At 35.0% G+C, this 12,815-nt stretch overlaps 1 protein-coding gene across 2 annotated transcripts; it reads right to left on the bottom strand.

Moving 5' to 3' along the window:
- Positions 1-8,669: 8,669 nt before the first annotated feature.
- Positions 8,670-10,514, bottom strand: LOC120205515 (xanthotoxin 5-hydroxylase CYP82C4-like). 2 transcript variants are annotated; one of them, XM_039205366.1, is made up of 3 exons: positions 9,475-10,514; positions 9,357-9,386; positions 8,670-9,317 (listed from the first exon to the last, which is right to left on the bottom strand). In XM_039205366.1, the coding sequence occupies exons 1-3, from the start codon at positions 10,447-10,449 to the stop codon at positions 8,757-8,759; spliced, it is 1,566 nt and encodes a 521-aa protein (XP_039061297.1). In that variant the 5' UTR covers positions 10,450-10,514; the 3' UTR covers positions 8,670-8,756. The 2 variants fall into 2 exon arrangements, with proteins under 2 accessions (XP_039061297.1, XP_039061296.1); XM_039205365.1 differs by having other exon boundaries at positions 8,675-9,386.
- Positions 10,515-12,815: the final 2,301 nt, after the last annotated feature.

Here is a 12,815-nt window from a genome sequence, read left to right as displayed (position 1 = left end):
CGGCGTTGACCACTGTTGACCAAAACTTTGACGGGCTTTGATCGGGCAGTAAACGACATTTGTTTTTGACCGAGCATACCTATCCTGACATTTTTTGACGTTCCAAATCCGATTCCGCAATCCGTTTTTCAAAATTCAGACCCGAAGGCCTCGAAATTGCCGGTCAAACCAGTTGACTTTCCAAATTTCCGAAAAGTCATATTTTATGCTTTCGACGTCCTGAATCCGAATCCGAAGTCCGTTTTGCCAAATTCGAACCCGATAAGCTTTCTTTCACTGATTTATCACTTGATTCGATCCATTTATCGCAATTAAGCTTCGTTTCTGATATAATTTATGTTAATATATATCTGAGGAATTATTGGAAGTTGAATTGAAGATCAAAGGCGTTCGAATGGAATTTTTATGGTCGATCAGTATTGCACGAAAATCGAGGTAATACTTTACTACCTCTTTATGCATTATAGAACATATTGGTATTGGTAAATGCATGAATAGAAATGTTTGGTCTCGTATGTATAATTAATGAAGATCTACACTAGATACGAATACGTTAGAAAGTAGGTAACTGAATATGGCTCAGATTACTATTATAAGAAATTGGAGGACAGTTGGAATTAAATTACAAGTTCTTGAATTAAGTGATAAAAGAATCAACCATGGATATGTAGATTATAATTTATCTCATTAAAGGTACTTAGATGATAAATTATGAGAATATTTCGATTAGGTAAAATTATGAAATTACCCTTATGTTGGAAAATGACAAGAATTGTCCCTGGAAGTGGATTAATAAATCTGAAAAGAATTATTGATCTGCTAAAACTATTGATGTGCATAAGAAATGTTAGTTTTACTTGGAAATTATGGATAACCGATTTTTAACCCCAAGAAGGTTTATACTAGATACTAGAAATCTTTTAAGGAATCATTTCAAGATCAAAGAATGTTCGAGGAAGCAATTAATCATAGGATCTCTATATTATATTATTTTCGTTAAGAGCTAATATCGAAATTATCTGGTTAAGAAATTACGAAAATGCCCTTGAGAGGTAAAATAGTCGGAGTTGACCCTGAAGGAGAAAACACTTTGAGGATTTATACTTAACTCGATTAAGTACAAAGTTAATTATTAATATTCTGTCTTTGTAAAGAAAAATTCATAATATTGCGTTTGTAAAATCCGAGAAGGCACTTGACCCGAAAATATCCGAGTTATGAGAAAATACCTGAAGAATAATTTATCGGGGTGTTCTGTTATCATAATTGTTCAAAAGGACTGAAGTAAATGATAAGTTTGAATTTAATAATAAGATCAGATAGAAGGAAATGATTGTAATACAATGGATATGTAAAATGACCAAAATACCCTTGGTATAGAAATGACCCAAGAATATCACCAAGCTCAAGAATGATTGGATATCCTCGAACTCTGAAATGAATGGAATAAAACTGAACACCAAAATAATCTTATGGTCTAAATTAAGTAAATGTCTTGGATTAATTAAGGAATCCAAGAAAGCACAGGTATTAGACTACCTTTAAAGGTAATGGAAAACAATTTAAGTGAGTAGATCAACCCTAAAGCTATGTTAATACCTGAATGAAATATATATTACTGGAATGTGTGTTCGTCTTCTTAAGTTTGACTCGATGATAAATTTTGGAAGTATTCAGCTTAGTTCAACTCTGGATCACATTCAGTACTAAGAATTGGACGTTTCTTCGACAAATCAACCATGAAGACCAAATTGAATGTAATGGAAGTGCAAAATGTGTCTGAAATTCAAGAACGTTTGAATTACAATGAAAAACCCAAAAATAACTGGAATAGACATGACTGTTAAATGAACTAGGTAACCTCAATGACTGAGAATTAAGTAAGAGAATTGGATAAGTCTGGAAATTCTGATGAGTTTATAAGATGTACTGTCCTTATGGAAGATGAACTACAAATCAAGCACGTCAGTATTTCATGATACAGTGGAAGCGTGAACATGGAATATAGATATTGAAAGATTTATTCAGCGATGATTCTGAATATCATATATGGACTAGAGTTTGTGGTATTAAAGTGTAAATACCCTGTGAGGATAATGAATTGATCAGTCAATAAGCATTAGTTCTTGGAGTTATTCATCTTTAGTTGTTCAATTATCCGATCAATTGACATGGATGTAATTGATTCTGAATACCTTTCTGATTACGTACAGCTTCTGAAAACTGTCCGAATAAGATAATATCCTGATAATTCACATTCTGAATAACTGATGATTCTGTCAGTTAATGAACTCTTCCAATAGTGATTCTAAATTCCAACATTCTATCGACATACTGAAGAACTGTGTTTCTCTGCCTGATACAGTACCTCTAAATAATACCTGTAAACTCTGGTGTGTTCCCTTATTACATGAATATTTTATCTAATTTGAAATTTGAATTCTGTTATGATACCTGACCTGGATTCTGATATGATATTGACATGGATTCTGATATGATACATGACCTGGATTCTGATATGATACTTGACTTGAATTATGTTTTGATTTTTGATATATCCGTTTACTGACGGAAAATGTTTTATTGGGTGTATTGTTGGAGGAAGATTACTTGGAGGTTCCTCGGCTGTGTGCTCAGGGCCTTACTTACCGGTTCCTCGGCTTTATGCTCAGGGCCTTATATGATGTGTTGGGTTGGGTGTATGGTTCTGAGGAACCTACACATTATGATGTGTTGGGATGGGGGTATATATATATATTTTTTAAAAAGATCTGAAAAGTTACATGGTTTTTTGGGAACACACTAGAAAACCTATTTTGATCTCCTGAACCTAAACATCCGAAATATTTCTATCTGAAATGAATATTATCTGTTACTACCTGCGATATCAATGGACCTCAGCTCAGCCAAAGAAATCTGTAAATGTTCGAAAATAATAAGGATATATATGTTTATCTGTATCTGCACGTTCTTCAGCATCATCTGGTAGTTCTGTATTACTGAGCTTTTCAAAGCTCACACTATTACTCACATTTTCAAGTTAAAAGAATTGTACCAGTGCATCTATCGACTTCAGTAAGGGAGTTTTTCCGGCGTTGTTGCAAAGAATGGTACATGTGATTAGGGGGCATGTAATTGTATTTTTATTTATATACGAGTCTGGAAATCTGTTTTATTTTTAAATAGTGACAACTGATTTTATAAGTTACATGTTTCAATAAAAGTTTTAAATTTTTCGCTATTTTTACAGTGGGTCACTCCGGTGGCCCTAATGTGACTTCCCGGATTGGATCGGATCCTCCGCACCGGTCTGGGGGGTTATATTTAGTGGTATCAGAGCTATGGTTTGAGTCAAAAATTTTCAAGATAGACCGACCGGTCGAATGTCAAAATATGTCTGATCAATACATGCCCCTAGACTGCAATCGTACCTCTCTGAGCCGAAACTCCAGGGCTGAGTCCATATCTGTAACGAATAAACCGAAGTCTCTATCTGTTAAGGTTATACTTGTACAGAAAGAAATACCAGTAACATCTCTCTAAACGCTATGAAGTACCTCACGAGCCATATGAGAGTTATTCATCTGAGAAATTTTGACCCGACTTCGGAAATGAAATTGGGATATGCTACTGCTTTATGAGCCGATTCTCGTGACAAAGACTAAATTGATTATTCAAGGAAATTTTTGTTCGGATTCTTTTATTGAAATAAGGAAAAGTTCTGATAAGAATGTATGCTCAGCTGATTAAGGATTAGTAGAGAACACGTACTTTTGTAAAAACTACTTGAAGATATGGAAGAGTTGATGGAAGTTTTATTTATGCAATAATGTGACATGAATAAATTTCGAGGACGAAATTCTTTTAAGGAAGTTAGAATTGTAACACCCCAATTTAGAGGCTAAATTTAAGAAAATATAAATTGGTGAATTTAATTGGTATTTTTGGAAGAAATCGGGGATTAAATTATAAGATTTCAAAGTTGGCAGACCGTTTTAAGAAGTGTAGGAAATTCAGTGGCTAAACCCATGATTTAGCCATTTTTATTTTGGAGAGAATTATAAATCTCTCCCCCGTATATTTTCTGGAAATTTTTCTAGATTTTCTTCTTCATCAACCCCTCTTTGAACTCCAATCTACTCGTCGTTCGACCTCCGATCGACGAGCCGAAACCACCATCGTGTTCGTTGTCAACCGAGGAACAAAACCCCTCAAACCTTTCATCGTGAATCATCGCCGTTCGTCGTGAATTTCAGTCGGTAATAACTCAGTTTTAGTTGGTTTTTCATCAATTCACTACGATCGGGTCATCTGTTTACGACACCTCCCGCACCATCGTGTTCCTTGTGCCGTTCCGAGTCCACCGATATCCTCCCTTTTCTCCGGCGGCGGCGACACGTGTGGAGATGAAGCGGTCAAAGTTTCCGATTCGTTGAAATCGAGCTCTCCGCCGTTCAAAAATTTGAACCGAGCTTTGTAAGTATCTAAAAATCGCTTAAAATAATTTTTAAGAATTTTTCCGGGAATTTTCCGATATCAGGGCACTATTCACGCGCCCCCACGCGCGGGGAAGACAAAAGTGACCGGTTTGACCGGTTTTGGTGTACAATTGATCGGTTTGACCGGTCACAACCCGACCCGACCCAACCCGTTGACCCGACCCGACCCGTTGACCCGTTGACTGTTGACCGGCGTTGACCACTGTTGACCAAAACTTTGACGGGCTTTGACCGGGCATTAAACGACCTTTGTTTTTGACCGAGCATACCTATCCTGACATTTTTCGACGTTCCAAATCCGATTCCGCAATCCGTTTTTCAAAATTCAGACCCGAAGGCCTCGAAATTGCCGGTCAAACCCGTTGACTTTGATTTTGATCGAAAATTCCAAATTTCCGAAAAGTTATATTTTATGCTTTCGATGTCTTGAATCCGAATCCGAAGTCCGCTTCGCCAAATTCGAACCCGGTAAACTGTCTTTCACTGATTTATCACCCAATTCGATCCGTTTATCGTAATTAAGCTCCGTTTCTGATATAATTTATGTTAATATGTATCTGAGGAATTATTGGAAGTTGAATTGAAGATCAAAGGCGTTCGAATGGAATATTTATGGTCGATCAGTATTGCACGAAAATCGAGGTAATACTTTACTACCTCTTTATGCTTTATATAACATATTGGTATTGGTAAATGCATGAATAGAAATGTTTGGTCTCGTATGTATAATTAATGAAGATCTATACTAGATACGAATACGGTAGAAAGTAGGTAACTGAATATGGCTCAGATTACTATTATAAGAAATTGGAGGACAGTTGGAATTAAATTACAAGTTCTTGAATTAAGTGATAAAAGAATCAACCATGGATATGTAGATTATAATTTATCTCATTAAAGGTACTTAGATGATAAATTATGAGAATATTTCGATTAGGTAAAATTACAAAATTACCCTTATGTTGGAAAATGACAAGAATTATCCCTGAAAGTGGATTAATAAATCTGAAAAGAATTATTGATCTGCTAAAACTATTGATGTGCATAAGAAATGTTAGTTTTACTTGGAAATTATGGATAACCGATTTTTAACCCCAAGAAGGTTTATACTAGATACTAGAAATCTTTTAAGGAATCATTTCAAGATCAAAGAATGTTCGAGGAAGCAATTAATCATAGGATCTCTATATTATATTATTTTCGTTAAGAGCTAATATCGAAATTATCTTGTTAAGAAATTACGAAAATGCCCTTGAGAGGTAAAATAGTCAGAGTTGGCCCTGAAAGAGAAAGCACTTTGAGGATTTGTAATTAACTTGATTAAGTACAAAGTTAATTATTAATATTCTGTCTTTGTAAAGAAAACTTCATAATATTGCGTTTGTAAAATCCGAGAAGGCACTTGACCCGAAAATATCCGAGTTATTAGAAAATACCTGAAGAATAATTTATCGGGGTGTTCTGTTGTCATAATTGTTCAAAAGTACTGAAGTAAATGATAAGTTTGAATTTAATAATAAGATCAGATAGAAGGAAATGATTGTAATACAATGGATATGTAAAATGACCAAAATACCCCTGGTATAGAAATGACCCAAGAATATCACCAAGCTCAAGAATGATTGGATATCCTCGAACTCTGAAATGAATGGAATAAAACTGAACACCAAAATAATCTTATGGCCTAAATTAAGTAAATATCTTGGATTAATTAAGGAATCCAAGAAAGCATAGGTGTTGGACTACCTTTAGAGGTAATGGAAAACAATTTAAGTGAGTAGATCAACCCTAAAGCTATGTCAATACCTGAATGACATATATATTACTGGAATGTGTGTTCGTCTTCTTAAGTTTGACTCGATGATAAATTTTGGAAGTATTCAACTTAGCTCAACTCTGGATCATATTCAGTACTAAGAATTGGACGTTTCTTCGACAAATCAACCATGAAGACCAAATTGAATAAAATGGAAGTGCAAAATGTGTCTGAAATTCAGGAACGTTTGAATTACTCTGAAAAACCCCAAAATAACTAGAATTGACATGACTGTTAAATGAACTAGGTAACCTCAATGACTGAGAATTAAGTAAGATAATTGGATAAGTCTGGAAATTCTGATGAGTTTATAAGATGTACTGTCCTTATGGAAGATGAACTATAAATCAAGCACGTCAGTATTTCATGATACAGTGGAAGCGTGAACATGGAATATAGATATTGAAAGATTTATTCAGCGATGATTCCGAATATCATATATGGACTAGAGTTTGTGGTATTAAAGTGTAAATACCCTGTGAGGACAATGAATTGACCAGTCAATAAGCATTAGTTCTTGGAGTTATTCATCTGTAGTTGTTCGATTATCCGATCAATTGACATGGATGTAAAGGATTCTGAATACCCTTCTGATTACGTACAGCTTCTGAAAACTGTCCGAATAAGATAATATCCTGATAATTCACATTCTGAATAACTGATGATTATGTTAGTTAATGAACTCTTCCAATAATGATTCTAAATTCCAACATTCTATCGACATACTGAAGAACTGTGTTTCTCTGCCTGATACAGTACCTCTAAATAATACATGTAAACTCTGGTGTGTTCCCTAATTACATGAATATTTTATCTAATTTGAAATTTGAATTCTATTATGATACCTGACCTGGATTCTGATATGATATTGACATGGATTCTGATCTGATACATGACCTGGATTCTGATATGATACTTGACTTGAATTATGTTTTGATTTTTGATATATCTGTTTACTGACGGAACATGTTTTATTGGGTGTATTGTTGGAGGAAGATTACTTGGAGGTTCCTCGGCTGTGTGCTCAGGGCCTTACTTACCGGATCCTCGGCTTTGTGCTCAGGGCCTTATATGATGTGTTGGGTTGGGTGTATGGTTCTGGGGAACCTACACATTATGATGTGTTGGGATGGGGGTATATATATATATATATATTAAAAAGATCTGAAAAGTTACATGGTTTTTTGGGAACACACTAGAAAACCTATTTTGATCTCCTGAACCTAGACATCCGAAATATTTCTATCTGAAATGAATATTATCTGTTACTACCTGCGATATCAATGGACCTCAGCTCAGCCAAAGAAATCTGTAAATGTTCGGAAATAATAAGGATATATATGTTTATCTGTATCTACACGTTCTTCAGCATCATCTGGTAGGTAATAGTAATGACATCTTATCGTGTTCTAAAGTTTCTAGCTGACATGTATATGAGTAAGAAATGTTTGCAAATTATAAGTATGAGTAGTATTAAATATTAAGTAATTGGACTTTAAATCAGATGGTTTTTAGATAGTTTTATTTATGATATGAAAAAGAATAGAATTGTCTAGTTGATGCCTGAAACCTGATTTTAAATAGAGATCAAAATATTATTATATTTTGATTTTATATGAAAATTTTTTACAATAAAAGTTTAGAATTATAAACTTTTGAAAGAACCAAAATTGTACTAGCTTTCAAATGTAGATTATCTCCTAATGTTTTGTGACATCTCTAATTTGTGTTTAGGGTTGAATACGGGAAAGGGGTGTTGCAATCAAAACAAGCACCAGGGATCACATAAGATCAATTTGGGTGTGTGTGCGTCGTTAATGACTAAAATAGATTCTAAATAGATATTATTTTGTAATTACAAGTATTACTAAAAAAATAAAAACTGTTGAAAACTCCTTAACATTTAATTTCTGGATGTGTAACTTTTCATTGGTAGAAAGTTGTTTGCATTTACGACACCAACTTTGACATTAGCAATTGACAGATTGCAGGGTAAAGGAATACAATGAATTTGGGGAAGGATGGGATTATTTAGTCAATAAGTGATTCAAGTGGCGACTTTTAGACGCCATCCTATGATATATCACTTTCACACTTCACAACGCCGTCGATATTCCACAGTTGAAAACGAATTTGCTTTACAAATATGCATATAATATGACTTTGAATGTCTGTGCCTGCCTTTGAATAAATAACATTAAGTTCTGCATTTCCCATTTGCCTGACGCGTGATCCTTCTAGTTTGGATACATACATACATACATACATATAGCAGAATCAAAGTGAACTTCATTAAACAAGTATATATAACATTTATTCAACAATCAGTGCCCTTGATTTCCCCAAATAAAATCCAACTTCTACTTATTTGTAAGCACTTCAAACATACTTCATGGCTTGCTATTTGTTATTAATGTAATAAATAAAAAAAAGGAAAGAAATTAAAGGTTGTAAAGCTGAGGGCTAAGACGAGGGTTAAGGAGCACATGAAGTGGAGTGGCCTTCACATTCGCCAAGCTGGGGCTCTCTGTCATATCCACTGGTTTATTATCAGGCGTTTCCAATTCAAAGCAATGCAAGACGCTGGCCAGTGATAAATGAATCACTTGAAGTGCCAATGAGACACCGGAGCATGCTCTACGTCCCGCACCGAAAGGAAGGAGTTCGAAATTCTGACCCTTCAAATCAAGATCCTTATGTGTTGTCAAAAACCTCTCCGGCTTGAACTCATTGGGATCGGTCCACACTTGCTCGTCATGCTGGATCTGCCAAGCATTTAGCAGCAAACGCGTGCCCGGAGTTACACGGTAACCGTTTGAGAGGGTGCAGTCCTCCATGGCTGCTCGAAGTGCCAGTATAGGGCTCGGTGGGTACAAGCGGAGTGTTTCCTTCACAACTGCTTGCAGGTACACCAGGTTCTTTATATCAGACTCCTCCACATGCCTGTCTTTTCCAACATATGTGGCCAATTCCTCTTTGGCCTTCTTCAAGGTATGGGGATTGTTGAGAAGCAAAGCCAGACCCCAAATCAGAGGGACCATGTTCGAGTCTGCTGCACCTAAAATCAGATTCTGCCAAAAATCGAAACAAAAGCTTACATCAGAAACTTTTTTAGTTGTTGCTTGAATCTCAAGGTTCAGTTTGTGAAGCAGTACTTACCAGACAAGTTGCCTTGGTGATGGTATCCGCATCGATATCGAACCCATTGAGCTTTGCATCTTCAGTGACAGTGAGCATCACATCCATGAAATCTTGATCTTCCTTCCTATCACCATTAATACTCAATCTCTTCTTTTTGTGCTCATCAAGCCAGCCTTGGACGAAAACATCCAATTCGTCAGCTATTCTCTTCATGGCTTTCTTATGCCCTCCGACGTCCAACCACCCGAGAAACGGGATCGCATCAGACAAGACAAACGCCCCGAAGAGGTGAAAGTATTCTTTGATGGATTTCTGGCATTGACGTGCCTCTCCTTCATCGGCGGAATGGGCGGTGGCTCCATAGTATCTTTTCCCCACCACTATTCTGAAAGCCAAATTATGCGTCAAGTCAGCAAACCACTGCTTCATGTCCACCAAAACACCGCTTTCATCGTCACCGCCGCCTCTCGTCGTCCAAGTCTCGAACAAGTCTTTAATCCCAATATGCACCTCCGAAGCTCGTATCTGCTTGAAGTTGGACATGTCGAGGCGGTGGTTGGAGAGAAGCTCGAGGGTCGTTATCTTACGCATCTCACGCCAGTACGATCCGTAAGGAGCGAACCCGAACATGGCATAGTTATAACCGAGTAACTTGGAGGCAGATAGGCTTGGTCTGGTAGCGAAAGCCTTGTCATGGACGGTTAAAATCTCTTTAGCCATCTCCGAATTACCAACCACCAAAGCTTTATGGGACCCTAGTCTAAGACTAAACACGGACCCATACTTTTGAGACAAGGCATAGAGTGTGCGGTAAAGTATTTCCTCGCTGCTAAAGAGGTGGAGGTGGCCGATAACCGGCCAAGCGCCACCGGCTTCAGGCACACCGCCGCGCTTGGGCCTTGAACTGATAAGTTTCTTTGAGAAAACATAGATGAGCAGGGCTACAAGGGTAGCAACGACAATGGTGGGGAACTGGAAAAGGGTATAATCCATTTCCTGACCCAGTCGTATATTAATGACAGGAATGGATATTTGGATCAAAATTGAAGAAAGGTAAATGGTTGGTGTTTGCTTAATTTCACTACTCGTCTATGTATATGTAGGCGTCATCTGAGACATTAGTTTTTGTTTTTATTTGGTTGGCCACAGACATCTTTGATTTAAAACATTATACTAAATCAGTCAAATTGAGCTAATTTTGATTTCAGCCTTTTTCTTTTCAAATGTTTTGAATATTCAATATAATTTATATTGATCGCTGTGAAAATTCATGTTCTGTGGTATTTTTATATATTTTTCATGTCAGTAGTGTAAATATCTAGATTAATTAAATGTATAAGCTTTTTTAATTTATATGATATAATAGATAAAATAAAATTTAAAGTATATAAATATCAAATTTAGTTTAATTTTTTTTATAACTACCTGTATCCGATCTATTGATCAACTAATCCGGATCGGGTACTAACCTCTGACTTTGCTTAATGAATCTAGTGTCTCATCCCACTAGACCAATTGGTTGTTGGTCAACTTAGTTTAATTTTAAACAATATCATTATTAAAGTAATCTAGTAGATGACGTAAGATTAAGCATATTGATTAGTATAAATTAAACCATCTCGGTGAGAAAGAATTTATTGTTATTTTTTAATGTTTTGAGTTTGAGCACTAATAATATCAAGTGATTGAAAATTATCTTTAAACAAATATTGATTTTTACTACCTCAAATTAATAAAATAAAGGGTAAAGAACACAAATGGTCTACTGATTATAGTATACTACTTTATTAAGTCCATCGGCTATTAAAAGTTACAAAATAATCGAAAGACTTAATAAAATAAAATCATATAGTGAATGATCATTTGCGTTCTTTACCCTAAAATAAAATGAGATTAAACATGCTTGAAATAAAACGGTAATCAACATCTCATGAAACTATATTTCGACGTAAGCAATATAATAATTGATTGGGAATTTAAATGAGACAGAAATAAAGAATTAAGCCACACTGGGTGTGTTTTGGTTGTCGTATAAAAATTTATATAGATTTTAACATATATATGTACTCATTTTGGCTGCTATTTTTGTAGTTTGGGTTCTATATTGTTACATAGTCTATATATTTTGATAAGATTTTACATATAATCAGGCACGAACGTATGATTTTAAGTTAGGGGGCGAACTTGAACTTATAAAATTTTACGATGACTAATTTTTCTTTTGTAAGGGAGTTTTTTGTTCTAGTTTAGCCAAGTGAAAAATTAGGGAGTTGTAAAGGTTACTCTTGATCATTGAAAAATAATCCTAAGTGAGGAGCTTAGATAACGGATGTAGACTTCATTGAGGAAGTTGAACCATTATAAATCATTGTACAAATTGTCTATCATTTCTCTCCTTACTCCCTAAATTTTCAAAAAGCCAATTCACCATCTCTTAGTATATTTCGGTTGATTGATCGAGCTTCATAAATCATAACAAAGTATAACGTAAAACGTAAACAAAATTATAATTAGGATATTTTTCTATAATCATTGACACAAAAACTAGCCATCTAGATCACACAATGACCAAATAAGGAAAATGTTAAAAAAACTAACCAAAAAGCTCGAACAAAATAAAGATACAAACAAATCTGATTGAATCGGCAAACGAATCACAAAAGGGGATGAAGTTACTGAAGGACACCGAAAAATCGCAAATTAGAGTCAAGCGACGTGAAAAAACTATTCACGAATGTAAAACGCGTATCCAAAGCAATCCGAGTGTCCAAAGTAAGGAAGATCATCATGATAACAAATAAGTGCTATCTTGATCAGTCGTGCTGATGTCAAATCTAACACTGAGAAAAAAGATAAACGAAAATAACAGCAAAAAATTATAAGCTATCAAAAGACAGAGATAAATATACCATAAAGACATATAAATATGTCACATATACATAATTATTCTTATTAAAAAACTAAAAACAACAACCAACATAAGAAAAAATAAATTGATCAATAAAATTAACAAAAGCAAAAAAAAAGGGGGAAATTTACATAAAATTTGTTTGTGATGAATTTACATAAATATTTTTATAAATTTGATAATAACTTTTGTCGTAATCGGTTTTCGCCCGGGCACGAATTTATTTGTTTGGCGGGAAAAGTGATGTAAATAAATGTTTTTGAAAATAATTTGGGAGTCGCCATCGGCCTTTTGGGTCAGGTAGGTCGAATACCTAAAAATTATTTTTTTTAAAAGAGTTAAGAAAACATCAATTAAAAAAATTGAACTGATCTGCATTTATAACCAAAAATTCGTTCTTTTTAATAATAAAAAGGGATTCGTGGTCGGTTACGTTTAGGGAAGGATTAGC

The sequence above is a fragment of the Hibiscus syriacus genome, unplaced genomic scaffold, assembly GCF_006381635.1.
Source record: "Hibiscus syriacus cultivar Baekdansim isolate YM2019G1 unplaced genomic scaffold, ASM638163v2 tig00012493_pilon, whole genome shotgun sequence".
Lineage (NCBI taxonomy): Eukaryota > Viridiplantae > Streptophyta > Magnoliopsida > Malvales > Malvaceae > Hibiscus > Hibiscus syriacus.
The sequence above is the reverse complement of the archived record's forward strand: the minus strand, read 5'-3'. Positions and strand labels throughout refer to the sequence as shown.

Excerpts from the sequence above, each read along its gene's own strand:
- LOC120205515 (XM_039205365.1), bottom strand. The coding sequence starts at position 10,449 with ATGGATTATACCCTTTTCCAGTTCCCCACCATTGTCGTTGCTACCCTT. Across the intron at positions 9,387-9,474 it reads TCACCAAGGCAACTTGTCTG|AATCTGATTTTAGGTGCAGC; the intron begins GTAAGTACTGCT and ends GATTTTTGGCAG.